The sequence below is a fragment of the Drosophila navojoa genome, chromosome 3 (assembly GCF_054131105.1).
Source record: "Drosophila navojoa isolate 15081-1374.11 chromosome 3, UAZ_NAV_1.0, whole genome shotgun sequence".
Lineage (NCBI taxonomy): Eukaryota > Metazoa > Arthropoda > Insecta > Diptera > Drosophilidae > Drosophila > Drosophila navojoa.
Genome location: NC_142891.1, coordinates 8,833,712 through 8,861,353, shown reverse-complemented (window position 1 = coordinate 8,861,353; position 27,642 = coordinate 8,833,712). Strand labels below are relative to the sequence as shown.

The following is a 27,642-nucleotide window of genomic DNA, read 5'->3' as shown; positions in this document are numbered from 1 at the left end:
TGAAATACGTACAGCAAATGTAAGTAGATGGCATGCTGATGTACATATTTTGATGAATTATTTTATTATTATAATTATTATTGATGATTATAAGAACTAATCAATTAGGTTGTGTGATTTTTTGTTGTTGTTGATCAATATTTAAAAAATATATATTTATTCTTGTTCATATACAATATTTTGCGTGTTATAATTATTGTAGTTTTTCTTTTTTTCTCAGTGTTTTTTTTTTTTCTGGTTGTTCATAAAGGACGATAAACCATCATAGACGTTATCAAAAAGGCAAACCATTAATTTTTATAGGTAAGTACATATACAATGCTTTTTACAAGTTTTACAAATGTTTTTTTTTTTTTTCTTTTTTTGCGTTTTTCCTAAATTTTACATATTGGGGTTTTTTTTCGTTTTGAATATTCTATGTCTAGTGTTGTTTTTATTTAAATATAATTTTTTTTCTTTGGTTGTTGCTAAAAATTATACAAAAAAATGTTCATAAATGTTTATCATTAAAATTCCATCAAGAAGACATTTTGCATATATGGACTACAGTTTGTATGCTATGAGAAGGAGGCAGGATTACCCTGGCCACTGCCCAAGTTACGCTGTGGCGATAGTTGTTGTTGTTGTTGTAGCTGTTGCTGTTGTTGTGTGGGTGACAGTGTTCTACTATTTAGATTATTCGTATTATTATTTTGGCTAAATTGAGACTTAGTATTATTGTTAGTGGTCGTTATTGTGGCAACTCGTCTTAGACGATTATCTGGTATCGGTGGTGATTGTAACGTGCCCGAACCCTCTCGCGGCGAGAACGATGATGGTCCACTGCCGCTGCCACCGAATGCACCAGCAATGCTGCTGCTGCCACCACCACCACCACCGCCGCCGCCGCCAGCACCACCGATGCTACCAAAGATGCTGCCACTGCTGCTCCCAATGAGACTCAGCGAGTGCTCATTCGACAATATTTGATGGGCAGCCAAATTCATTTCCTCGGGCGTCATATCCAGCGCCTCACGCATCTCTCGTGCAGCTGTGCCCACAAATTCTGAATCACAATATTTACCCAGACCCTCAGCGGCGAGTACCTAAACATATCATATATTTAGTATATAGAAATTTTGATATATATTTCTGCATGGCACTCACCCCTCCAATCAATGATTCGGCTAGGCCGTTCATATCAGATGAAGTTGGTAAACGACGCTGATCGTAGGGACTAGCTGGTGTCGATTGGATCATGCGTTCGTGGCCAGGAATAGCACCATTGGCCGCGTAGACTACATAAAACAATTGCATAAAATATAAATATATAAAAAAACAGACATTAGATCGAGTTGCTGAAAAGAATATACGCTTTTGCGTGGGGATTATTAGTATAGTATTTTTTATGGGTCTTTGTACAGCGCTTGATGATCGTTTCGACTAAACTAACTGAACTTTGAATACTAAGCTTCCTCATGTTATTAAAATACCTAAAAACTTTTATAGCTAAGTAGTGCAGGAATGTACTCATTACTCAATACTATTTGAGTATTCCTAATTTTATTTTTATTTGATTTAATTTCTTTAAAAACTTTAACTTAAGGAAAGTTTTTTTATTATTTTGTTTTAAAAATGTTGTCTTAAAATTTTTGTTATAAATCTATAGGTGCTAATAGACTGAACTAACTGCAGAAATATTACTATATCACAAATCCTTTATACAGATTCATCATTTTTTGGAATCATCATTAAATAACAGTATATTTGTCATTCGCTATAAATTTACTATTATAAATCAAGAAGCTTCCTAGAATTTGCCTCTACTTCACTTATTTAAAAAACACCAGCTTAACATCCCAACAATTCTATATACATTTCTCATATTATATTACTGCAGCCCCACTCCAGTCGAATCTGATCATCAAGCCTATATACTATACAAAGGGTATCTTAAATTACATCTGACTGTTAGTTCAAGCATTCAATAATACAAGCTATTAATATGTTAGATGTTAGATTGTACAGCTTTATGTAAATGACATATATAAAAGCCTGTTCTATGGAAAACAAAAGTTGATTAGATATCTATATATATATTTATGTTTATGTTTATGTATACGATGTAAAGCAAGCAACGAATTCTCTATATATATATATATTGAGGCATATACAATATTTACGCTATCTGTTAACACTTTGGGCTCTACAAAGACGGTACACTAAGGCGTTATCTAAGGCATCGACATGGGCATGAAGCAGGCGGCTCAGCTTAAGCTCAATCAAAAACCAAGCAGAGTATGTGTTAATGTGTGTGTGTGTGTCATTGTATGTGAGTATGCACAGTTGTAGTTGGGTTCTCTGTGTTTTGCCGTAATGGAACAACCCGACATTTAACATAATAAGCGACGTTTAGACAACATTGAGACAACAGTTAACAAACATTTTTGCTGGGGTTTTTTAAAGATTTAGCATATCAAAAAAATAATTAAGTATATATGTATGTATATATATATGTATATATATCGTTGACATGGGTATAATTGTAAGATTATAAAATATATTTGATGGACGCAAGGCACACATTTTGATAGGTACGCTCAATCGGCCAGGCCAGCTTATAAATGAGTACATATGGGCACAACAACACTGTTATATGAGTACATATACATATATAAATATATTTATATGTATATATTTATTTGATATATAGACACCAATATCATTTCGATTAAGTTTTTGTGTGGATATACTTTGATTATGGTAACCTTTTAGTTAGTTTCATTTTCATTCATACGATTCGTTCATTGTTGCGTGTTTAAACGATTGTTGTTCAGTTGTTGTTGTTGTTGTTCTTGTTGTTGGCTGTTGTTGTTGTTGGCTGTTGGTGTTATGTTTAGATTCCACGCAGGTCTAAGCACTTACGTAACGCTCACATTTTTTTTTCTTTATATATACACATACACACTCAGGGAATGCTTTTTGTTGTATAAAAACAAAAACAAAAAAAAAAAGAGGGAAAAACGTTCGCAGAAAATAGCAATACAAATAAAAACGAGATATTTTCAGCCCGTTCGGAATTAGAGCTACAATAGGTGCTTCTGAGACTCATCCAGTGTTCGACTCTCAGCACTCGGTGGTTTTTAAACTCGAATCACTTATGCTATAATAAAGATGGTTTATAAAAAAGAGTTATACAAAAACAAATTACTTTTACAACACAATTATTGGCATAGAAATTGAGTAGAAAATTTGGAAAGCTTTCATGATTTTCTCATTAACTAATTATGTTAATTATAGTACTTTAGTGATTGTCAATTAATATGGCATTCAAAGAATTATCAATGTCAATTCGATCAATTCTCAATTTGTTAGTTTGTAATCAACAAAAGGAGCCATGTGCATTGTTGGTTAAGTTAACAAACAAACGCTTTTAAGCTGAAAAAGTTAGATGTTAGTTGGGTTCAATCGTACGTCTTAAAAGGGGACCTACTGACTGTAAATCCTTAATTTATATATTTTTTAAAATCTATATTCCTAATAAGATTTGTTTTAATTACTTTTAAGTTATAGACGTATCCGTGTATATAATACCTTTGGTATTTATAAATGATAATAATAATTACTTCAGTAATTATGCACGAGAGACATAATTATTTAAGTAGATGTCAAAATTATTTAAGTAATTTCAGCTGCTTAGTATAATTACTAAAATATTTGAGAAAATATGAATTTGAATAACAGAAAAGCGAACGAAACTTCAAATACATAATTATTTGATTTATAGCTAAGGAAATTTTAGCAATTACTATAGTAATTACTACAGTTATTATTTTCCTAAGGATATTTTACATTAGTAATTATGCTGGAGAAATTTAACATACTTTTTATTTATTATTGATTATATAATTATCGCTTAATTATTCTACTTGAATAATGTTTTCCTGTATGTAATCGTGTTATTTGATGATGTTTTCGTGTGACTGTGAGCTATGGCAGAGTATACTATATATTTATATATAGATATAATAAATATAATTGGCAGCAAAAGCGTTTCTAGATTAGCCCAAAACTAAACTACGAAATTAACTACAATTACATTGTTAACTATGGCTATTAATGTGTACTACGAATCAATATGGATAACCATACAGATGAGTGTTGTATTATATATGTTTTTTAATTGAGTTTCGCCGCATTTAACAAACAGCCAAAAAATACATTGAAAACAAATTTAAGTTTGTTGCTTCATTACAATTGCGCGCATTAGTTAGTTATTAGTTTTTAATATAATTAATTTAATATATTTCTTTTTTGTTGTTTTTTGGCATGCCGCAGGCAAAATTCAGAACTCACAACTCAGAATTGTTTGTTTTTGTTTTGTTTTGGTGTTTGATTTTTGTTTTTAGTGGCCTCTGACGTAAAACGAAATGTACAATGAAAATAATTTAAATGCTGCGCTTCAAATTTTCTTTGTTTTTATTTATATACCGAAAATGATAAAAAATTAAATGCAATTAGTATGCGCAAATTAAATAATAGTTACACTTTATGGAGGAAGAAATCGTGTCTTTTTTTTTTATAGAAAAATAACTCCAAACAGAATAAAAAAAAAAAAAAACAAAAATTCCACAACAGAGAAAAAAGCAAAAATTTGTTAATTAGAAAAGTTAACAAAATTATAAGAAACTAGGTTTAATGTTTTTGTTGTAATTGTTTTTAGTGCAATTGCAATTGTTGCTGTTGTTGCAGTAGTTGTTGTTGCAATTGCAGCATTTTTGCTCTTACCATTGTTATATGGATGCAATAAAATACCACGATTGCGGTTGCTGAAATTAATGTTCGGGGAATTGAGTAAATTTTTGTTGTTGTTGCTGTCTTACGGTACGTTTTCGGTTCTCAGTGTTGCTTATTCGTATATATATGTATATTTTTTTTAAGGAAACCTTTTTTTAAAATTTTGTTTATAGCTACATATATTTATATGTACTTTGTTTTGCTTAATTTAAATTGGGTTTTTTTTTTTTTGTTCGACTAGTTCGCTAATTTGCAACAATGAAATGATTTTGAGAGGAACCTGTTTGGGCCGGGCTCCTTTTGTTCATTACAAAAACGTTTAAGGCGCACTAAGTGTTCAACAAAATGCCATTTAAAATCGTGGCCAAATAATGATAATCATAATATGTATTCTCATCAAAAAAAAATTAAACAGAATAGTTCTCACTAAACAGCAAGCCATAGTAACAGGAAGTATATCGTATGGTATGGAACAACTCAAGAGCTTGACAGCTTCAAAGTGCGGCTAATTATTAGACATTATTATTAAAAAAAAAAAAAAAAAACAATAAAAGTGAAGTAAAATTAAAACACCAACTCACAGTGGCTAGCAAACAGCTAGAGCCATGTGCACGCCACACCCTGCTATGCCCCACTAGAACGCTCCTTTAGTTACGTTTTGGCTCCCCCGCCCCGCCTGCCACGCCCAATACTCACTCATAAGATAATGCATTCGCCTCCGGCGGCAAAGTGCCCGTCACAGTGGATGCTGCACCGCCTCCATTCTTGGCCAACGGCCGCATCGAGATGCTCTCGCCAAAGGTGCGCAGCTCGCCCCCGCTGCTCGCGTGCAGCTCGTCCTGCAGCTTGCCGCTGGCCGCCAGGCGCGCCTGCATAATGTTGCGCGTGATGTGGTTGACGCCGTCGGCCACGCTGCGATTGAGATTGTCGTAGAGATAATCTGTGCCGCCCGCATCGGCGCTGCCCAGCACCATGGTGCTGCCGCCAACGCCCGCAGCGGAGAGCGAAGAGCCGCCAATGGTGAGGGCGCCGTTGCTCTGAGAGGCCTTGGCGCTGCGACGGAACGTGCCGTTGCCATGGCGCCGTATGGAGCTCCAAACGCTGCCGAACAACGTGTGTTGGCGCTATCGGAGGAAGAGAATGGCAGAGAAGGATAGTAAAAATATACTCTAAGAATTCTCCATTTAGTCTTACGCGATGCATGGGCTCCGGTTCCTCGGCTAGTTCATCCAGATTGCCGGAGATGGCGCGCTTCAGCGCCGGCGACACCTCGTGCAGCGTGCGCAGACCCGCTTGCAGTGTGACCGTATTGCTGTCGGGATGACCCTCCTTGCCCTCCTGCTCCTTGCGCTTCTTGAAGCGCCGGAAATAATCCTGTATCAAGTAGGTGGCATAGAATTTGCCCACTGTCACCTCATCATCGTTGCCAGGCGGCGGAACGACCTGGTCCAACAGCTTGGGATTTGTGCGCTTCCAAATCTGTTTGATTGTGGCCCGCAATTCGGCATTGGCATCGTCGATATTGCCCTCCGTCTTAATGCTCAACGAGGTGCGCACCACCGCAAACAGCGTGGCATTGAAGAGCACCGTGCCGTCGGAGTTGAGGGGCATGTTCATCGAGACGAGGCGCTTGCAGGCCATACGATGCGGACAGAGTTTGCCGAAGCCCAGAGGCGGTGATATCTTGCGCAGCAATGTGACCACATCCAAATGCTTGATGCGTCCCTTGGCATCCGGATCGTATTCGCTCCACAGGCGAATGAACTCATCCAGATGATGTGGGCCCAAGATGGACCAATCCCGAGTCAAGTAGTCAAAATTATCCATAATGACGGCCACAAAGAGATTGATGATCTGAATGGAAAGAAAGAGCTAAAGCTATGCAAAGATTTGCCAGAATAATATAATCCATACCAAAAAGGAGCACAGCACATAGAAGGATATAAAGTAGGGATATGCAATGGATGAGCCACACTGGGCGTTTGGCGTGTCCGACAGCTCGTCACATCTCACTTCCGGCTGCGCTGAGCAGGCCATCATAATATCCTGCCAGGCCTCGCCGGTGGCGGAACGGAAGAGCACCAGGACAGCCTGCTGAAACGTTTGGAAATTGTTGTTGCGCGTTATGGCCGTGCCGCCATTTATAGCGATCTTGCCAAACATCTGCAATGGGAGAGGAGAGGAAAGATCGAGATATCATTGGGCAAACATGAAGGCCACGGTTAACTCACCTGCATGCCCACCACAGCATAAATGAAGAAGAGTAACACAATGAGCAGCGCTACGTAGGGCAGTGCCTGAAACGATTTAATGAAGGTCCAAAGCAGTGTGCGTATGCCCTCGCCCTTGCTCAGCAGCTTGACGAGGCGCATGACACGAAACAGGCGAAAGAAGTTTATGGAAATCAAATTCGAGCCAGCCTGGAAAAAGAAAAGGCAATTTTCAGAAAACTATTTTGGCTGGCGAATCGTTGCAAAACACGAACCTCCTTGACCTTGGCCTTGCAGCCTTCAACTATATCACAATAGGTCTGTGGAGGGTTTTTGCTCTGGAAGAAAAGAATAGAAAAATAAATATAAATATAAATATAAATATAAATATAAATATAAATATAAATATAAATATAAATATAAATATAAATATAAATATAAATATAAATATAAGATAAATAATATAAATATTAAATATAAATGATAAATATAAATATAAATATAAATATAAATGTAAATATAAATATAAATATAAATATAAATATAAATATAAATATAAATATAAATATAAATATAAATATAAATCAAATACATACTTTAATTTCGGAATAGACAATGTCAATAAAGCTGCCCAGCACAATTATAAAATCGAAAACGTTCCACGCATCGCCAAAATAGTTCTGTAAATTAATAACAAATTTTTTAATTAAATAATATTTTTTAAGTATAACATAACTCTATACTTTTATATTAAACCAAAACCTCACCTTAAATCGAAAAGCAGCCAATTTGAAGACAAATTCCAAGGCAAACACCGCTGTAAATATCATATTTAGAGCGTCCAGCAGTTCGGTATACCAGAGCGGTTGCTGGTAGAATTTCATGGCCAGTGTGACCGTGTTTATCATAATCAATATAAATATGGTATATTCAAACGATGATGACGTCACAAACCACCAGACCTTATACTGTATGCCATGCTTGGGTATATAGCGTCGCACCGGCTTCGCTTTCAATGCAAACTCTATGCAATTACGCTGATTCTTGTCCAGATCACAATTCTTGTACTCCTGTTCGCCCTCATTTTGAAACGTGACAATAACGAAACCGACGAAGATATTGACCATGAAGAAGGCAATTATAATGATATAGATAATATAGTAGGCAGCGACTATAGGACGGAAGTTGTGTATTGGACCTCCATCTTCCTTGTTCGAATCAATAGAGACGTAAAGCAGCCTGGTTGGGAAGGCAAAAAATTGCATTTAGTATTGCGTAAATATTGAAGAACCGATGCCAGGTACTTACGATGGCCAACCCTCAAAGGTGGAAACGGTAAATAGCGTTAACATGCCCTTGGCCACGTCATCAAAGTGAAAACCGTTATTTTTCCATTCACGCTCCTTGAGACGCGGCTTATTCATATCGCCGCCCTCATAGACCAAATACGTTCCACTTGAATAATTAAAAGCATTTATATTTGATATTTTTACATATTTCAAATGATATTAAATATACTTACAAGCACTCCTCTCTCACCATTTTGGAGCCATCAGAGCAGGAGAAAAATTTACCCTATTATAAATTTTTCGATCGCCACAAAAGATTTTTGCAATTATTATTAAAATGGTAAAATGAAATTGGGGAATGCTTCAACTTATGTAAAGTTGGCTAAACTTGTTTGTTTTTTTTTTTTTCAGTTACAAGCTGAGCGCACTTTGACTAAAACAGCTTGATAGAAGTATTGACTAAAGCCTAATTATATGTTTTATGCAGCAAAATACAATAGACTAAGCTAGTCTATATACACGTACATATACAGGGTGTCTCTCATGAACAAACTTTTTACATACACAAAGGTTAATATGTTTATATGTATATTAATAGAGTATTCTTTTTTTTTGTTGGCGCAGACAACACAATATTTACAGACAAGGGTTACAAGGATTATCGAGTTGTTAAGTGGATAATACATACATATATGTATATTTATATATGGTACAAAGTATTAGCGAGCAGCTTCGACTAGCTTCAGTTGGGTTGAGTGGGTGAGTGAATTACTTAGCTAATTAGACTAGAAAACTCATTGGAGCGGGACGGGGTTTACAAATCGTACATTAGGTGTTTTTAGAGGTTAGAAAGCTAAGCGCGACAAGCTTTTGAAAGCCTTTGCTACAATTAAATGAAGTTTTCTTTGTGTTGTTTGTCTAATTAATGAGCTTTGAGAATTTATATTTTCATACAATTTACCAATGTTGTAGCTAAATCATAAGATCAGAAGACAGAAATAGAGAGAGAGAACTATATAGAGCTTATATACCTAACGTACTTCAGTATCCCAAATGCGAAAGAGACAAAGAGAGAAAGAGAGAGAGTTCCTTTTTGATTTGTGTTTGTTTATAGAAATTTAGCTGAAGATACATCAAGAGAGTTCAAAGCACACACATATCAAGCAGCGAGTAAATTCTGTCAATAAAAGCGCACACATAAAGCCGACTCTAGTTACCCTTTACCAAACGTTGTTTTTTTTTTTTTTTTTTAAATATTTTTATTTTTTTTTTATAAAATTGTAAAGAAATTACCTTAAAGAGTTGTACTCCAATAACCGCGAACATGAATTGCAATAAATATGTAACCAACATGATATTACCAATTGTTTTAATTGCGACTACTACGCACTTGACCACGTACTGTAATAGGTTTTTTTTCGCAGTGTATAAATATAGGTATTTTTTGTTTAGGAGCAATCGAATTGACAGGCGTGTATGATTTGTATTCGAGTGTGTGTGTGTTTTTTTATTATTATTTTTAGATGTGTGTGTTTATGCAGCATCAATCAGTGGAATTTCGTTTTGTTATTGTGCCCACATTTTTGGAATAGTTTCATTGAAATCAAAAGTTGTTGATTTTATTATTTTTTTGTTTTTGTGTTTTTGATTTTCAATTTTAGGTTTTTTTTTTTTTGTTTTGTACATTTTCGCCAAAGCAAATGCATTTGAGCAAAAACCGAAACGATAAAAGAGAAAAAAGAGGAAAATTCATTTGTAAGGGGTTTTTCAATTCGGAAAATTGTATTGTATTGTATATGCTATAAATAAATGAGTGTATGTGTGTGTGTGTGCATATGAGCGTGAGTCTGTGTGTGTTGCTTTATACAATTATCATGAGAGGTTAATGACATTTGCGAACAGTGAGTGAAAAAATCATAATATAATTAAAAAATAAATGGTAATAAAAAAAAAAGTAATGATAAATAAAAATATAATAATAATAATTATATGTTAGCGCATGAATAAGTATGAGTATTTTATGAGCAGGTTTGTTACTACAACACAATTCATCTAATCGATATTCATTAGATATATAGTATTATATATTTATAATTTTTTTTTTTAAACTCTCTGGTTGTTTGGGTTTTGCCTTGATGCTAGGGTGCAAGGTTGATCGCAGCTTGAGACATTATAAATATTGGATAACTTCAATGTGCTTTGACAGTATATTGTATGTGTGTGTGTGTGTGTGTGTGTTCATTGTGCTTATGATCTTACAATCACATTTATATATAGTTTCTTATACATGTTGACACAGAAAATGGGTGTGGAATATAAGAGTTGACAGGTTTACACGATTTTTGTTTTTGTTTTAATAGTGTGAGTTATGTTAGGACTGCATTTCGACGAGGGGAAGGTAGAGGTTTACGGAAATTCCTGTGCACTGTAAAAAAATCATATGTGTGTTGTTTAGCCAGCCTAAATTAAGATTCGATCAAGCCCAACTACATTGTCTGCTCTGTTCTTCCCAGTTCTATATAGTCGTAGTTCTCATTGAATAAATTGTATTTATATATGTATATATTTATATAGTTATGCTGAGCATTAATAAGCAATACTGGGCAGCATATGTATATATGATATTATTTACAAATAAATTTCTTAGAAAATTATTTTGTACATTTTGTATAACTGTTTAGCTATTAGTAGTAAAATTTAGGCAAGGAAATCAATTTTAGGAAACAACGAAAATAATTTTGAGGAATTAAGGCATAAGGTTATTTAAATTTGTTAAATAATTGTTAGGTTTGGGGATTTGAACATTTAACAAATCGAAAACGACAACAAAATGTTATTTATAACTTTGAGAGACAAAAAAAAAAAAAATACTGTTGCATGTTTGTGCAGTTATAGTACAAATAAAGTCCTTAGAAAGAGCTTTACAAATACAATTGAGTTACAATGGGAAAATTCTTAAAACTTGGCTTAGTTTTCTTAAAAAAACAACATATGGAAGCTAGCAAAAGTCTTTAAGTTAACTAGGAAGTAATTTAATACAAAGGCTTCTTTTCATTTTATACAAGTATTTTTTTGCTTTTCTTTTTTTTTTTTTTTTTGTAACTTAATAGAGATAAGCACTTACGAACAAAATCATACCTTAAACAATTGGACTCCTATCACGGCAAACATGAATTGCAGTAGGCATGTGACGAGCACAATATTTCCGATAGTCTTAACAGCGACTATGACACATTGAACAACATGCTGTATGTGATACGACGGTATATATATTTATATAAGTTAAAAAAGACGATAGATCATACGCTAGCTAAATGTTTATATGTATGTATATAATGTGTGGCCATAAATTGTTTTTTTTTTTAATTGCATTTCGGTTTAGTATCAACATGTATGGCATACAGTATATGCCTAAGCGCCACGCCCATAGCATTTATTCCACGCCCATTTTCGTTAGGTGTTAAAAGAAAAGTTGAACTCAAAATTGAACAGTAGTTGTTGAGCTTAATTATATAAATATTTTTTTTAATATTTTGTATATTTTTTTGCAGAGCTTTATCGTGGTGCACCCTACACCCAGCATTTCAAGGTTTTAATTTCAACTGATTTCTTTACTAGTTTTTTTTGTTTTTTTTTTTTATTGTAATGTTAACTGCACTTTGTATGGGGTTATTGCAAAAAAATAAAGTCAAAATTTATTAGCTCGCATTAAAAAGAAACATTAATAGAAAGCTTGTATTAATAATTCACTTTTTTCTTTGTAGTTTAACTTTTGTCGAAATCATAAAAACAAAATTTGATCAAATAAAATAAAATATAATTAAAATCAAATATTATAGTTTTTAATAGAAGCAGGTGAATTTCAAAAATTTGATAACGAGATAACTGTGAAAGCAAAACGAACAGATGTGTCTTACCTTTAGACCCTTGGCTCGATTAATGGCACGCAGGGGCCTCAAAACTCGAAGGACACGTAGAATTTTCACGACTGAAATCGCATTCGAACTGCAGTTGAAATCGATTATGATTATATATTCCATTAACAATATATTATATTCATATCCAGCTACTGGGTTAGAGTAGCGTTTAGATATTTGTTACTTGTTTTTAGGGTTTTACCTGAATGCAACAGATATCAATGAGACGCAGACCACAACTAAATCTAATAGATTAAATGCGGATCTGCAAAAGGCTCCGTCGTGCAACACGAAGCCATATGAAATCAATTTCAGAATCAGTTCTATTGTGAAAACTGCCGTGAAAAAATAATCAAATTTAAGCAGGACCTGTAAAATAGTTGATTCAATGGCAACATGAAAAGAAAGTGGTTGAACAAACACAGAATAGAAATTGTGATTAAAGAGTAACACTCGCTTCTGGAACCAGACTTACGTTCGATTCAGATTCGGATCGGGAGCTACTTACTTTGTTCAGTTCATCGTTCGCTCTCAGCGGATTCTCAGCGGCCAACATGGCGGACGAGAACATGATGCAACAAAGGATGATATTGCCGAAATTGCTGTGATTGCAGAGCCAATGGCAAAAGACGCGAAATCTGTGAATAAATTATTTAGTATTTAATAATTAATTATGCAAATTTCGATGTTAATAAATGTAACATAGGAATAAACAGCAAACAAAATACATGCAATTAAAGGTCAGAAAAACAATTAGAAAACAAAAAGTTCAAGCATTTGCTAGGAAAGAGTTTGTCTTATACAGTTTCAAGACCTCTCATAAAACTAAGGACAAAAACAGGTTTCTCTTTTTTCTTTTTCCAGGATAAGCAATTGTAAATCTAACTCACTAGACACACGTATGCACACACATACACATACAGACATACACATGGAATAAGACTAGGATATACACAAAAATTGTTATGCAAAAGACAAATACAATATTAAAATATATATTTATATATTATAATAGTACAAAAAAAAAAAAACAAAGTTTTAGCACACAGAATTCAACTAAAATTAAAACTGCTGATTTAATCAGCCCGTTTAATCTTTTATGGGTTAACTAAAACATAAAAACCTGTTCGTTTGTGAGAAAAGAAAGAATGATGTGCCCGGCGGTATGGGTAGAATTTTCGTGGCCGTATTAACCTCAGACATACGGCGTGGACGTGCCGTTATTATGTCCTCTTCATCCACTATATGCAATTAAATTTTGTTTGGTTTTTTTTTATGTTTGATTTTTGTTTGTTTTTAGTTAATCATATGCCAATGTAGAAAAAATAATAAACACATATATATTCATGGTAAAATAACAAAGTTGCTTAACTTACAATAAAAAATACTTATATATATTAAAAAAAAAAAACCTAAAGTAAATAAAAATTAACTTACAAATACAATTGCCTAAGATCTAAAATAACTGATTATTTTACAAAAAAAAAAATAATAATAATAAAATAATAATAAGTTTAAAAATATATATTTTTTGTATCTGTGAACTTGTAAAAAACTAATTGCAAATTAAAAATTGTGTTTAGTGTTTAAACAAAATATTTTCAGCTTCAGCTTGAGAGATTGTTTTATAGTTTCATGTTTTTCTTTGGCTGTATATATAGAAGATTAATTTATGTACAGTGGAATATGCAATTAATTTAGAGCTCGATAGGCAAGTTATCAAGTGAAAATATATATATAAGTATAATATATATATAGATATTTAAATATTTAATAATGCCAGCATGCAGTAAATGAAAAACCATTGTGCATAAAAAATCGTTAATTGATATTTATATATAAGTATCATATATATTTATGCTAACACACACATATGAATCAAACAACTGTATTTAGTGTGTGTATAAATCGTTTTTGGTTGCTGTTGTTGTGCATGTTGTAGTAGTTGTTGTTGTTGTTGATTTACCTGTTCTTATAACTGAAAATGAAAAATGCACTGTCGCGTGGCATGGGCTTTTTAGTCGTCTTCATGCTGACTTCAGATAAACGCCGGGGTCGTGCAGTAACACGTGCTGATACTTCAGAATGGGAGTCTTTCGATTAATATCAAATTGATTTGTTGTTTGTGTGTGTGTTGTTGTTGTTGTTTTTTTTTTTTTTTTTGTGTTTTCCAAGGCAGCAAATGAAAGCGTAGCAGTAGCATGAATATCATCAAAATATTTATACATATATATATGTATGTATAGGTATATCTCTTTCGAATATGGTTGTTGAGTAAGTGTCCAAAGCAGCGTGTATAATATGTGTGTGCTTAACTTACTTAACCACTTAATACTCAGATACTTAGACTAGTTACTCCTTATTGGCTAGTTAGTTAGAGCATTGCATTTAATACAGTTTAACATACCCTCTTCTTCATCCTCGCACATTTCGCGCACCTCCTCATCGGAGAGTGTTTCGTGATCCCTAGAAAAAATGATAATATGAAATAAAATGCCTTCGACTACAGGAAATCGCACACAACTTATCATCGTCCATATCAGGATTTTCCATATCCATGTCCATGTCTATGCTCAAGTGCTCGTCATCCATGCCATCTATGGTGGGCGTGGGGCTATGTTCCTTCTTCAGGGCGCCCTCATCATGCTAAGGATAGATCAAACGCATTATCAATCAGATTCTATAGATTCTATATGCATTGCTTACCGGCTCCTCATCCTTCTCCACCTCCGACAGTGAGTCGGCATCGGCCAAATTGTCCACAGCAATGGCCAAGAACACATTTAGCAAGATATAATTACCGCAAATGAACAATATGATGAAGTAGATGCAAGCCAGAGCGCCATACGAGGAGACTCCGCCATATGCATTAATGCCCACATACATGACCGCATTCCAATCCTCGCCAGTCATGATCTGCATCAAAGGACATATTGAATAAATTGCAAATAGTTTGATTAGTTTTATTTATATACCTGGAACACGGTGAGCAAACTCTGCCAGAAACAATCGAAGTTCGTGCGATATTTCTCCTCTTCATTGTAATTAAATTTACCACCAAAAACCTGCATGCCCAGCAATGCAAATATCACAATAAACAGGAAGAGCAGTAACAATAGCGAAGCAATTGATTGTATTGAGTTCAATAGGGAAGCAACTAGATTTGAAAGCGAACGCCAGTATCTGAAATTACATAATTAGAGAGAGTCAAGTAAATAATGCTATCTTTAATTTGATTTCCGTTTCACTCACTTGGTGACCTTGAAGACACGCAACAGACGCACACAACGCAACACCGACACGCCCAATGGCGGCATCATTCCAGTTTTGGTCAAGAGCGTCTCAGAGATGCTGCCAATAACCACAAAGCAATCGAAGCGATTGAACAGTGACACGAAATAGCCCTGAAAGCCTAAACTGTACATTTTCAGCAACATCTCGCAGGTGAAGAGGCCAATGAACACTATATTTGTGTACTCTATAAAGAAGTCGAAAAATAGGAGATTAAAAATGGAATAAAATTAATTTAAGGCATAAGCTAAAAATCGCCAAAGGTGTTGAAGAAATAAATTGATGGATTTAAGAATTGCTGAAATAAATCTTAATAAATAAGAAATAATAATTATTAATAAAGTTGAGTCTTTTGCTAGAGTCATATGATTGTAGAAATGTGGTTAAAATAAATGAGTTAATTAAAGTTGAATTAAAAAAAAATAAGTTCAATTATATATTAAATGCCATAATAATCTTTTTACAAAAATAAATAGTTTCAACTTAATCTGAACTGCATCCGTAATCTATGTTAAAAATGATATTGAATTATGTTGCTTTACTTTAAACACATATATTAAGGCCTACATCATAGCTTACCCTGAAATTCGTCCAGCCAATCAACTTGCCCGTAATGCTCCGTTGCCAGCACGCCCGTGTTGAGGAACACCAGGACAATGATGAGCCAGTAGAAGGCTTGGGATTTGACTGCTTTGCGACAGGCGCGACGCATGCGTCGATTCACCCGATCAAAGTCCTTTTTCATTTTGCGCCAACGTGACTCTGTGACCTGCATTTCGGGCATCTCCTCGCCCATATTCTCGGTGGAGTCCATGTCATTTGGCTGCTTGCCCTTGCCATCGGGCATCAGGCCACCAGTGGCATCGGGCTCGATGTCCTCGGCCTGGGTTATCCAGTCGAGATAGCCGCGCAGATCCTCTTCGATCTGTTGCTTTTCGCGCAACTTTTGAAAATCACCGCGATTTTTGGCCTTGTTACGCTCCTTGGAGAACTCGCCGGACAACACACCGAGAATCAAGTTCATCACGAAAAAGGCGCCCAATATGACCATGGATATGAAGTACATCCACTGCCAGTCGCTGCCCATGGCATCTTGTATCTGAAGTGAGCAGTGAATATTATATATTTGATAAGATATACATATATTTATTTTCGACTACTTACATAATACAAGACGTCCGTCCAGCCCTCGAGAGTGACGCACTGGAAGACGGTCAACATGGCCAGTCCGAAATTGTCAAAGTTCGTAATGCCCGAGTTGGGTCCGGCCCAATTGCCGTAGCACTTCATGCCCTCGGGACAGAGCCGACCTATGCCACAGGGTCTAACTTCTTCCTCGTATTCACCTAGATTCCGATTTATTTGTTTTGGGATTTTTTTTTTTCATATTTTTTGTTTTTTTTTTTTTTTTTGTTTGTTTTGTTTTTCGTTAGGTTTCATGCATTAGTTGATGAGTTGTACTATGTGAGATGAGATATGATATGATATATGCGCATGATAATGTTAATGATTCAATGTGTTCATGTTGTTGTTGCTGTTGGTTGTTGTGTGCTGTTTCTGATTGGGTTTTCGATTTGCGGAATATGACGCTCAGTAGTCCCATTTATATAAAATTTCAACAGCTCTATTGACTAGCAGATTAGCTTATTAGCTCGGCGAAAATTGGACAATATATATAAAAGATATATATAAATATAGACAGTATATATATGTTTATATATTTGTGTGTGCTTGTGGGTTTTGTTTTATGAATACTTTTGGCATATCTTTGTTTGTATGGATGTGTGGAAACTGTGTTCTAATTGGTTCTGATTGATGTTGTTGTAATTGTTGTGGTTCTAATTGGGTTGTGTGCTTGTCCGCAAAACCGTGCACTAATCTACTAGTAATAGAGCTACAGGACGTTGAATTTTAATGCGACATATCTGGTAGCATTCAAGACATTGAATGATATTCGTACAACGTATAAAGATTGTACTGTTTTGTTGTTTTATTTTTTTTTATTTTTTGTTTTTAGTTTTGCTATTAACGCTTACCTGTTACCTCATCTCGACACGTCTTATGCAATTTGCCAGAGAATAGCTCTAGGCCAATTATGGCATAGATTATGATAACGAATATGACCAGAAGTGCAATGTGAAACAGTGGCACCATGGCCTTTAAAATTGAATTAAGCACAACCTGTAGACCTGCGAAAAGCGTATGAATAGCCAATAGACAATTTACGTATGTTTAGACAGGAATAAACAGAGTGGTTGCTTGGGGTCTTACGATAACATCAAGTGCGGCTTACACTACACATACACAACAAAAGCTTATCATGCTGCACAGAAATTGATAGTGAGAGAGCATTTGGTTTTTCTTTTTTTGTATTTTTCAAATAATTTTGTTATTTAAATTTTTAACAAAATTTATTTGATATGCAATATATTAATTTTTACTATTTTTTTTACTATTTTATGTTTTATTATTATTTTGAATCATAGAAATCAAATATATATTTTTAAACGGACCACAAAAATCTTGAAAAAATATTATATCAATATTTATTATTATTTTATTTTTATTTTTTACCAATTCGATTTTTAATTCAAAATAAAATTGATTTTCCATAAAAGTATTTTCTCTACTTCTATTCTGTACAGCATTTTAACTACGTTCATATACCGTAGTTTATTCTTTGTTTTGCTCTACAAGGACATTAAAGGATTCTTTTTTTTTTTTAATCTAGTAAATTTAGAATCGTCGCATTTGTGTGTTATTTTTTTTTTTTTTCGGTTTTTTGTGCAGAAAGCTCTTACTTGGTACACCCGAGACAAGTCGCAGTGGACGCAGCACACGAAAGGCTCGTAGCGCCTTCACATCGAAGGCATCCTTCATCAGATGGGACAGTGCTGTACTTATCGCTCTGTAAAAATGTGATTTGGCACAGACAATTTCATACGTGTCTCAGTTTCGATTGAATTGGATATAAGGTAACATAGAAAATGGTTAAAACTAGGCCGAATATATATATATTTTTTGGCCTGGGCGCTCAACGCTTTTAACTGGCATATTTTATATGCTTACCCTATAACTACAATTGTAAAATCTAATAAATTCCATCCATTTCTTAGATATGCACCATTATGTAACACAAAACCATATGCTAAAATCTTCATAACACATTCCGCTGTGAATATAACTAGGAATATATATTCAACTTTTTCCTAATTTTGGATTTTGTAATTTTGTTGGCGTTTCGTGTGTGTTGATGTGTGTGTGTATTATGATATATTTGAATATGATTTTATGATTAAATGAGAGTTGATTTGATGAGACGTGGTGATGCACAAAAGACAGACGAAAGAAATATAGAGATTTATAGATTAATAAACCATAATATCAGCTTTATTCAGATAATTCGTTGAGGGCTCTTTGAGTGGACCCCATCTCACTTACCAAGGTTTGATTCGTCACGTTCGAATCGCTGCCCGGATAAGGCGTATAAACGGCCAAGGCAATACAATTGGCAAATATGGTTAACAAAATAAGGAACTCAAATGGTCTAGAGATGATTTCAGTTAAGGAAAATCCGCATGGCTTAAAATTGAATAATTATTATATTTATACAAAACAAATATTGAATGCATAATAAAGCTATTTTTATGCATTATGAAACAAGCTGAGTAGGAGCTCATAATGTAGAACCTATCCTCTGTTGAGCTACAAAGTTTAAAAAAGAATTTAGCAGCGTCTTCTTCTAGTTCTAGATAACAAACTCAAACAACACGACCTTCCGCTTTTAATTTACGTTTCACACTGACATTTATTGCTCTCCATTGCAGTGAGGGGATCGAGTGGGATCGAGAGAGTGAGAGATAGAAACCGACCAGCGAGAGACTAGTTTGCCCACTCTCACAAGCACAAACTCCTACAGTAAAAATATTCAAACATTCACTCAATCGTGACATACTTCAACTTACATTACTTATACTCATAGCCTCGCAAATAACTGTAAGCTATTTTATTCTTTACGCACTGCCTGCGAAATGAACCGTACAAAGAAAGCATACGCAATCCCTCTCGCTCTGAGCTACAGTTTTCGGCTGTTTTCGATTTTGCTCTGTTGAGCGCTTTTGTGCTACGCGCTTTTAAGCAGCATCGTTTAGGTAGCAAAACAATTGACACTCACAAAATGAGACTCAGTAAGGGCCGAAATAACTCAAAACTCGATGTGTTTAGTGAACACAAATAGTGTTGACTTTTTTTCTAGAGCAGAAAAGGCTAGATCTAGCAAAAAAGGCAGCCAAGACAACTGAATCTTAATATTAGGACATTGTAGAAGATTTTACTTAAAATATGCATGCGTATGTGTATTCACACTTATTTTCCAACAAGTAAAAAAAAATATGCAAATTCCTCTACAATTTTCATTTTTAAAGCGAGCCAGGTCTGTTGGGAAGAAAGCTGAAGTGTCTTGCATACATACAGATCAATACATGCACAACTGACTTTTTTTTTACCTTTTACTCAACCTAACGGTTGGTGATAAAACCACTCGTTGAAGAACTAAGGCAAACGGTTGCTCTTTGAGTTTTTTCTCAATGTGTGTGAGTGAAAGACACTGACTGTTAAAAGACCTCACTCAATCGTTGGCAAGCATCAAGAAAAAACGTTCAACAGTTATTTGCGAGCACTGCTCATTCTCTCATTAAGAGTAGAAGAAAAATGTGAACTTTAAGAGAAACTAACATACACATGTACATATATATATGTACATACATAAATACGAAGGTATTAGGAGAGTGAATATGAATAATCTAAAAGTACTCAAACAAAAGGTTTGCATATTGAGGCATTTTACAGCCTAAAAATTAGCTCTTATTTATGACCCCTTTAAGGGGTTTATGTTTATTTAAAAAAGGATACTTCCATTCCACGATGCGAATGCAAAGCGCGCGTATAGGATTCTTGAGGCCCAGGCAGAAGAGCGCTCTTTGTGGTCGATCCGGCTGTGGCTTGCCGCGTCGCTGCGGACGCTTTTGGCCGGCGGCGCCAGCTTTTTGTCCAGCGCCACCGCTGGGTCCGATTGTGGTGCCGTTCATAGTTTCCGGAATGTTTGCAATGCCCATGGAATCGATGCCTGTACAGGTGGTAGGCAGCAGGTGTGCGGGGGCAGGTGATGGGGCATTAATAGCGATAGTTAGCGGCTCAAAGAGCGAATTAGTGAGATGCTGAGGAACTGGTGAACTTACCCATTATGTTGTTGCCGCCACCCATGTCCGCTTGCGGATTATGGGCATTGGACATGTCGCCGCCAACGGCAGCGCCTCCATTGCCATTGGGCGTGAAGGTGCCGCCGCCAGCGGCGCCTCGCTCAAAGTCCATGATGTTGAAATATTTACCGGCTCCGCCGCCGAAATTATCGATCAGCTCCGCGGAGCTGGAGTAGAAGGGTGAGAATGCTTGGGTGTCGTCCTCCTCCTCTTCGTAATACTCGTCAGCCTCCTCGTCGTCGTCGTCGTCGACCTCCTCCTCGTCGTCCTCCTCGTCGTCTTCGTCGTCGTGATGCTGATAGTCGTGTTGCTGCTGTGCCAGCTGCTCCTGATCATCAATATCAATGGTTGTGCCCTCGGGCTCGTCTTCTTCGTCGTAGTCGTAGTCGTCGTCGTCCTCGTCGTCGGTTATCTCAGCGCCGTCGTCGTCCTCCTCGGTTATTCTGCATGTCCTCCGTATGGAGGGCCGTTGGTTGCGTGTATTCCTCCTTACAATGACATCCGCATTGTCATCGACATCGCCAACATCTTCGAGCGAATCGTTTCCACTGCGCACAGCACCTGCAATAATTCGAATCTCATCGTCCGCATCATCATCCGCATCCTGTCGCCGCTCACTGATGCTCTCACAATCGGTATTACCGCCGCCAGCAGATCCTGCTGTGGCTGTGGCTGAGCCAGCTGCTTCCTGCTGCTCCTTGGCTGCTGCCGCAACGGCGGCAACAATTGCCGCTGTCCGTAAAGTCTGCGAACTGACGTCAGCTGCGTCCGGATTGTTCGGATCGTCGTCGTCGTCCTCCTCACAGTCGTCGTCGCCTATAAAGCTGCTGATGTCGCCAACACCAAAGCCATGCAAGGTGCTGTTGTCGCCGGTGATGTCGCAGTTGCAACTGTTGCTGCTGCTGCTGTCGCCGCCCACAGCACTGTAGCTGCTCTCCTCGTCCCGGGCGCCGCTGCTGTAGCTGCTGTTGGTGCTGCCGGCGCTGGTCACACTATTCTGCGGCTGCTGCTGCCAGCCAAGTGCCGCTGCCGCTGCTGCTGCCGACTGCGCTGCTGCTGTCGCTGCTGCCGCCGACTGCGCTGCTGCTGTTGCTGCGGCTGCTGCTGCTGCTACTGATGTTGCCGCCTCCTCCGGCGTGAGACGTTGACTGGCGGTGCCGCCGCACGAATTGCAGCTGGACTTGCGTCGCTGCCGTTTGCTGCCGCCGTTCGCCGAGTTCGCTTCGCTGCCGTTGTTGTTATTGTTGTTGTTGTTGTTTTTGTGTCGACGCTGCTTGAAGTCAAGCTTATAGGTCGTATTGTTGACAATTTGGCTAGTGACCGTGCTCAGCGCTAGCTCGGTATTGTTGGCAGCCGCACGAATCCTACTGGAGCTGCTCGCTGGGGCCTCCTCGCTGAACGCAATTACCTCGCGGGGACTGCAGCTGTGGTGTCAATTGGGATAGAGCAAAGCATAATGTACTTTAGTTTAATGTTTATAATATATGTATGTATATATTTATACTCAAACTAAATACTCATTGGATGCAGTTGCTAAACAAAAGATTTTTACTAGAAAGTTTACAACGATTCGGCGAGAGGAATCACAATACATATAAAATACTTGTTGGCACGGGCTGATGACGATCCCAAATACCTTTCGATATTTAAAGTATAATACATTTTTGTTTTTATATAATGTATTCTCAATACATATTTTCTATACCAAAATTATGCTCAACATATATTTCGGCTGGCTGTCAGTTTAGAAAGTGTTTATATTACAATTAAGAGACCGCTTTTCAAATTATATTCGAAAAGAATTTGTAGCTCTTAAAGACTTTTCGATATTGAGGCTGTTAATGAATCATTTCGAATATCCCCATTCTCTTTGCTGATTCACAAAATAATAGCCATGCAATAGAGGACAGTAATTGTTAATGATATAAAATATGACAAAAGAACTTACTATATAAATAAATAATTAATATATTTAAATTATTATGTCTTAAATAATTTTAAATACTTGAACATACAAAATAATGCATAAGTAAACAAATATACCTACAACAAACTACCACTTCTAATTCTAATAAAATGAAAGTCTATAAATATTTTTAGGTAAATTAAATAAATAAAATATTTATCACAATACAAAAAAAAAAAAAAAAATAAATAAAAAATAAAAATAAAAATAAAATAAAATGATATAAAATTAAGATAGTATATATTTTAAATAAGTTTATAACAAGCTTTAAAAATAAATTATGCAATTTAATTACATATTATAAAAATATTATTTAATTTTGTAGAACGGCATATAACACATGATATTGAAGTTAAAAAATATATAATAAAACAATTTAAATAAATATAAATATAAATAAAATAAAATAAGACATATATAAATTAATATTTAATAATATATTCTTAATATAATCTAATATATAACATAAAAAAATTCTGAAATCACAAAATATACAATTAAGGAAAACATAATTAAAGATTGGAATCTTAAACGAAGTTTTCCTATATATTTTCATTAGGAATTCGTATTTATTTAATTCATATTAATGTAATATCCATTCGTTTTGCTTCGGAAATGAGCTAAATATTAATCATACGTTCATATTTTTTACTCTTGTTTCCTTATAAATCTGGCTTTGCCTTATATCCTTTCCCTCTCTCCATATATTTATACAAACATATACACATATAGATATCCTAGATCATATGCTATAGCATGCTTAGGGCTTGCTAGACTTATGCACAGAGACTCACAAACACAGTCACAGGCAGGCAGACACATATAAACTGGCACAGTGGGACAAGAACAGCGATTTACAACACATAGTTTACGATAGTTAGTATACGATAGTTATTGAGGTTAGTTTTTGGGGTTGCATTTTGTATTTGTTTTTGTTTTGATTTGTTTTGTTGTTATCGTTGGCTAACTTACTATGCCCTAGAATTCCTAGAATTTGTATGTTCCAAATAATCAAAGTCTTGGATTGCATTGTAAATGAATTTCTTATCGTGCTCCAGCTGGAGCTGCATATACCTTTGTTGTAGCACAGTCGGACCTGTTGTTGTTGATGCTGCTGCTGCTGCTGTTGCTGCTGGAGTTGTAGCTGTTGCCGATGTTGCCGCCGATGTTGCTGGCACCGGCAGCGTTATCGTTGGCGAGCGTTGCTGATGACGATGCTCGGGCTTGACAACTATCACCTCCAGCTCACTCTTGGCTGTGCTCGACTTGCGATTGTATTTGCGACTGCCGCGGTTTGGTGTCTCCGCTTTCAGATAGCGCCTGGCAGAGGCCGGCGAAGTGGGCGACGGCTTGCGCTCGATTATGAGTGTATTATCATCGTAGGCTATGCAGTTGACCAACTCTCCGCCACCCATTGGACTGGTCGTAGTGGCAGTTGTTGTTGCTGTTGTTGCTGCTGCTGCTGCTGCTGGTGATGTTGTCGCTGTGGTTGCTGCTGTCGCTGTCCCTGTGGCTGCTGTTGCTGTCGGCTCATCGCTGTGGTCATAAAGTTTCGCCTCCTTCTGCCGCTGAAATTGTAGCTGACGTCGACGCTGGGACGATGAGGTTGTTGCTCCATTGCGCGAGCTGTTGCTGTTGTTGCTGCTGCTGCTGCCGCTGCTGTTGGCTGGCTGCTGTTGTTTGGTCAGGCATGATTCATCAGTGGAGCTGAGTGACAAATCTTTGCACGCGTCTCTAGCTCTATCCTTATCCTTAGCCTTATTGTTATTGTTTTTATGATTTAATTTATTACTAGAACTATCCAAGGCATCGTATTTGTTAATTTGTTGTTGCTGTTGTTGGTGTTGGTGTTGGTGTTGCTGGAGCTGTTGCTGTTGTTGCTGCTGTTGCTGGTGCTGGTATTGTTGTTGCTGTTGTTCCTGGGCTGTTGGCGATTGTTGCTTTTGCTGCGTTGACGTTGCATGCTCCTTATGTTCTCCTAATTTTAATGTGTTTACGATTAATGTTAGTGGGCCAAATTAATTAGTTTTAGTTGTTATGTGACTTTTATGAGTTTTTGTGTGAAATATGAATATGAATATATTGATTGCTATTGAAAGAAAATCTCTATGGGTCATAAATTCCCTGGAACTATCCTATAACCAATCGAAGGCATTGATAACTAGGTTGGGTTGACGATTAATATACCCGAAATTCAATATACAGGGTGTTTCAGTTGAAATATTGAATGATATGTCAGAAGCGTGTAGGAATTAAAAAAAAATAAAATTAAAATTTAATAGCCAAGAAATCATTTATCACTTTGATAATTATATTCTAGTTATTAAATTATAGTTTTGATTTAAGACCATCACATTTCTTTTAGTTTCTTTACCACATCATAAATCATATATATATATGTTTATATGCGGAATTGATTAAAAAAGCCTAGTCAACAATTTCGTTGAGTGAAATCGAAATGTCAAAAAATTATTTACTAGTTGGTTAATTTTTTTTCGTAATTTTTATTTAATTTATTAATATTAAAACTTGTGTATATTTATATATAAATTATTCAGGGTTTCAAAATATTCCTTTAAAAAAATAAATAAATAAATAAGTAAAAATAAAATATTTTAATAGCCAAATCTAATTAAAACAGCCAAAAAATATATTTCTTATAAACAAATATTGGGAACGTAGAATATGAAATGTATAAATTAGAGACTTTTCTTTACTAACAGAATTTTTTTCATTTAAATATGCCTGAAGGCCTTAGTCGCTCTGGCATAACAAAAAATTGTTATTTATAAATAATTTTTGATAACAATAAATAAATAAATAAATAAATTTCATTTAAATGCGATTTATTTTATTTATTTATTTTTTTTTTTTTTAAGTGATATAATTTCACAAATTGTTGACAAAATAAAATAAAACAGTAAAAATTGCTTTCAAATTAATCACAAATAAAATGCCTTAAAATTATGCTGAGTTGCTATTTAAGCATAAATTTGCGCATATATTAATATATAACTTTCCTTTTCCTGTTCATTTAACACTTTTATTACTATACATACTTTAAAATAAAAATGGAAATGATTTTCCTAAAGAGTTTACACATAAACTGCTTATCAGCGTCATTCACTGCCCTCAGCTAGCATATCAATCTTCGATTGTGTTTAATGAACGATTGTCAATTGACAAAGTTTGATGAATGTGTTGGGCGATTCGATAGCCGATGGGTCGAGTGGAAATGTGAAATGTGAATATTACGCATACGCCATGTCCATTTGGTACCTGTATTCATATTTGAAGTTTCCTTCCCACGACAAAATTGATTTTTGCTTTCATTCACTTTGCTGGCGAGAACGACTCTATACAAATGCGGTCAACAACAGCCGTCCAACAGGTGTGCCAAGTCTCAGTCTTCCATTGACATATGCCCACATGCAAATTGTATGCTCTCTCACTCGCTCTCTCTCTCTCTATCTCTCTGTCTCTCTTGGTCTCGTTCACTGTGGCTGGCTCAGCTGCTCAACAGCTTTCCATGGAGTTTATTTACTTTATTTTCTTCTTTTATTATGATTGTTGTTTATGATTTATTATTATTATTATTATTAGTATTATTATTATTAATATTATAGACGGTGGTGCATTTGTTGCTTCTTGGACGTTTTGTGTTTTTTTTTTTTTGTTGCTTTAAATTGTTTACTAAATTATTTAAAATTTGGCATTTGTTGAAGTCTGCTGTCAGTTTTGTGTTCTTGTGGTACGGGGCTCGGTGCGGTTGATTAATGCTTTAGCTTAATTATTGATTTTTTGCCTTATCAGCATATTCATTAGAATTATTGAATTTCGCTTAGTTCCAGGCGAATGGCATTGCCTTTAATGCTGGCTGATAACTTATCATTGATTGGCGCTCTATATATAAAACGAAACCCTTGACATAGTCAGTCCATGTGTATATATGTGTGTGTGTGCGAGGGTCTGCCTATGTGTGTGTGCGTGCGCATCAAAACAAAAACATACGCAATGTTTACATTTTCTTTGTTGTCGCAACAATTTTTTGGCCAAACCGAACTGTCAAATGGGCAATCAACTTTACCAGGCTCTCTCGCACACACACACACACACACACACTCTCTCTCTCTCGCTCTTTGGCTGTCACTCTCTTTGCAGCAAAAGCACCGTTAAGCTTTGTAGCAGCCATCCAAAAAGTTTCTAGCCAAATGCCAAACGAAGGCTTTTTTTTGTCTCTGTTGGCTTTCATTTAATGACAGCTACTCCAGTGCTCTACTGCCCCGCCCACACCGCCTGCACCGCCACGAGCCGCCCTGGCATTCGTCACTGAAATTCAAGTTGCTTAAAACGCTAACCGCACTCCGACGGCCGACGGGGGCGTGGTGGCTTGTCGTTTGGCATTTAGTCGTATTGGGGTCAAGTGCGCGCGGCTATAAACTAATTTGCGCGTTTATCTAATGAGTCGTTGGGGAAAAATGCATAGCACAGTTTTCAGGGCCCGCTAGCATTTTCCTGGAACAGCAAATGCTGACCGATTGACCTACCCAGGCATATGTAATAAGCACGGACACACACACGCACGCACACAGTCATACGGAAACATGCACATGCACAACACACACACACACATACTCGCGCACACACACACACACACGTGTGAAAAATTTCAGACGCAGTTCGTCGCGTTTTTTTTCATTTTCACTCTTTCTTCACAGCAGCCAAGGCACGTTTAACACTTGAACTTGGCTTTATCTTTGAGCATTCTCGACGGGGCTTTACATTTGCATTATCTGGCCACGAATCGTATTATTATCGGTTTAGTATTTGTATTATTATTTTTCTTTTGTGGTCTCCACGCAGGCCAACTGGACCCAACAGCAACGTGAACGCGTTTCAGGAATCACACACAAAAGCACACTGTGCAGCCTTTGT

General features: G+C 36.0%; 1 protein-coding gene across 15 annotated transcripts; it reads right to left on the bottom strand.

The window, feature by feature from the left end:
• Positions 1-56: 56 nt before the first annotated feature.
• On the bottom strand, positions 57-27,642 carry Ca-alpha1D (Ca[2+]-channel protein alpha[[1]] subunit D). Of its 15 annotated transcripts, XM_089258505.1 has the most exons (35): positions 27,490-27,642; positions 25,987-26,610; positions 23,680-24,685; positions 21,360-22,165; positions 20,721-21,302; positions 20,395-20,608; positions 18,925-19,030; positions 18,553-18,692; positions 18,285-18,391; positions 17,520-17,672; positions 16,648-16,829; positions 16,063-16,582; positions 15,445-15,670; positions 15,168-15,375; positions 14,899-15,108; positions 14,717-14,838; positions 14,600-14,658; positions 14,159-14,285; positions 12,701-12,830; positions 12,395-12,561; positions 12,193-12,280; positions 11,414-11,521; positions 9,569-9,676; positions 8,509-8,561; positions 8,295-8,441; positions 7,754-8,225; positions 7,583-7,666; positions 7,262-7,324; positions 7,008-7,196; positions 6,691-6,939; positions 5,971-6,630; positions 5,473-5,900; positions 4,768-4,808; positions 1,147-1,277; positions 57-1,085 (listed from the first exon to the last, which is right to left on the bottom strand). In XM_089258505.1, the coding sequence occupies exons 2-35, from the start codon at positions 25,994-25,996 to the stop codon at positions 558-560; spliced, it is 8,424 nt and encodes a 2,807-aa protein (XP_089114631.1). In that variant the 5' UTR covers positions 25,997-26,610; positions 27,490-27,642; the 3' UTR covers positions 57-557. The 15 variants fall into 15 exon arrangements, 13 of the variants coding, with proteins under 13 accessions (XP_089114631.1, XP_089114628.1, XP_089114630.1 ...); XM_089258502.1 differs by having other exon boundaries at positions 20,721-22,165; XM_089258504.1 differs by having other exon boundaries at positions 14,159-14,270; positions 20,721-22,165.

Excerpts from the sequence above, each read along its gene's own strand:
- Ca-alpha1D (XM_089258502.1), bottom strand. Across the intron at positions 7,197-7,261 it reads GCAAGGCCAAGGTCAAGGAG|GCTGGCTCGAATTTGATTTC; the intron begins GTTCGTGTTTTG and ends TTCTTTTTCCAG. Across the intron at positions 1,278-4,767 it reads ATTGCATCCATATAACAATG|TCTACGCGGCCAATGGTGCT; the intron begins GTAAGAGCAAAA and ends TGTTTTATGTAG.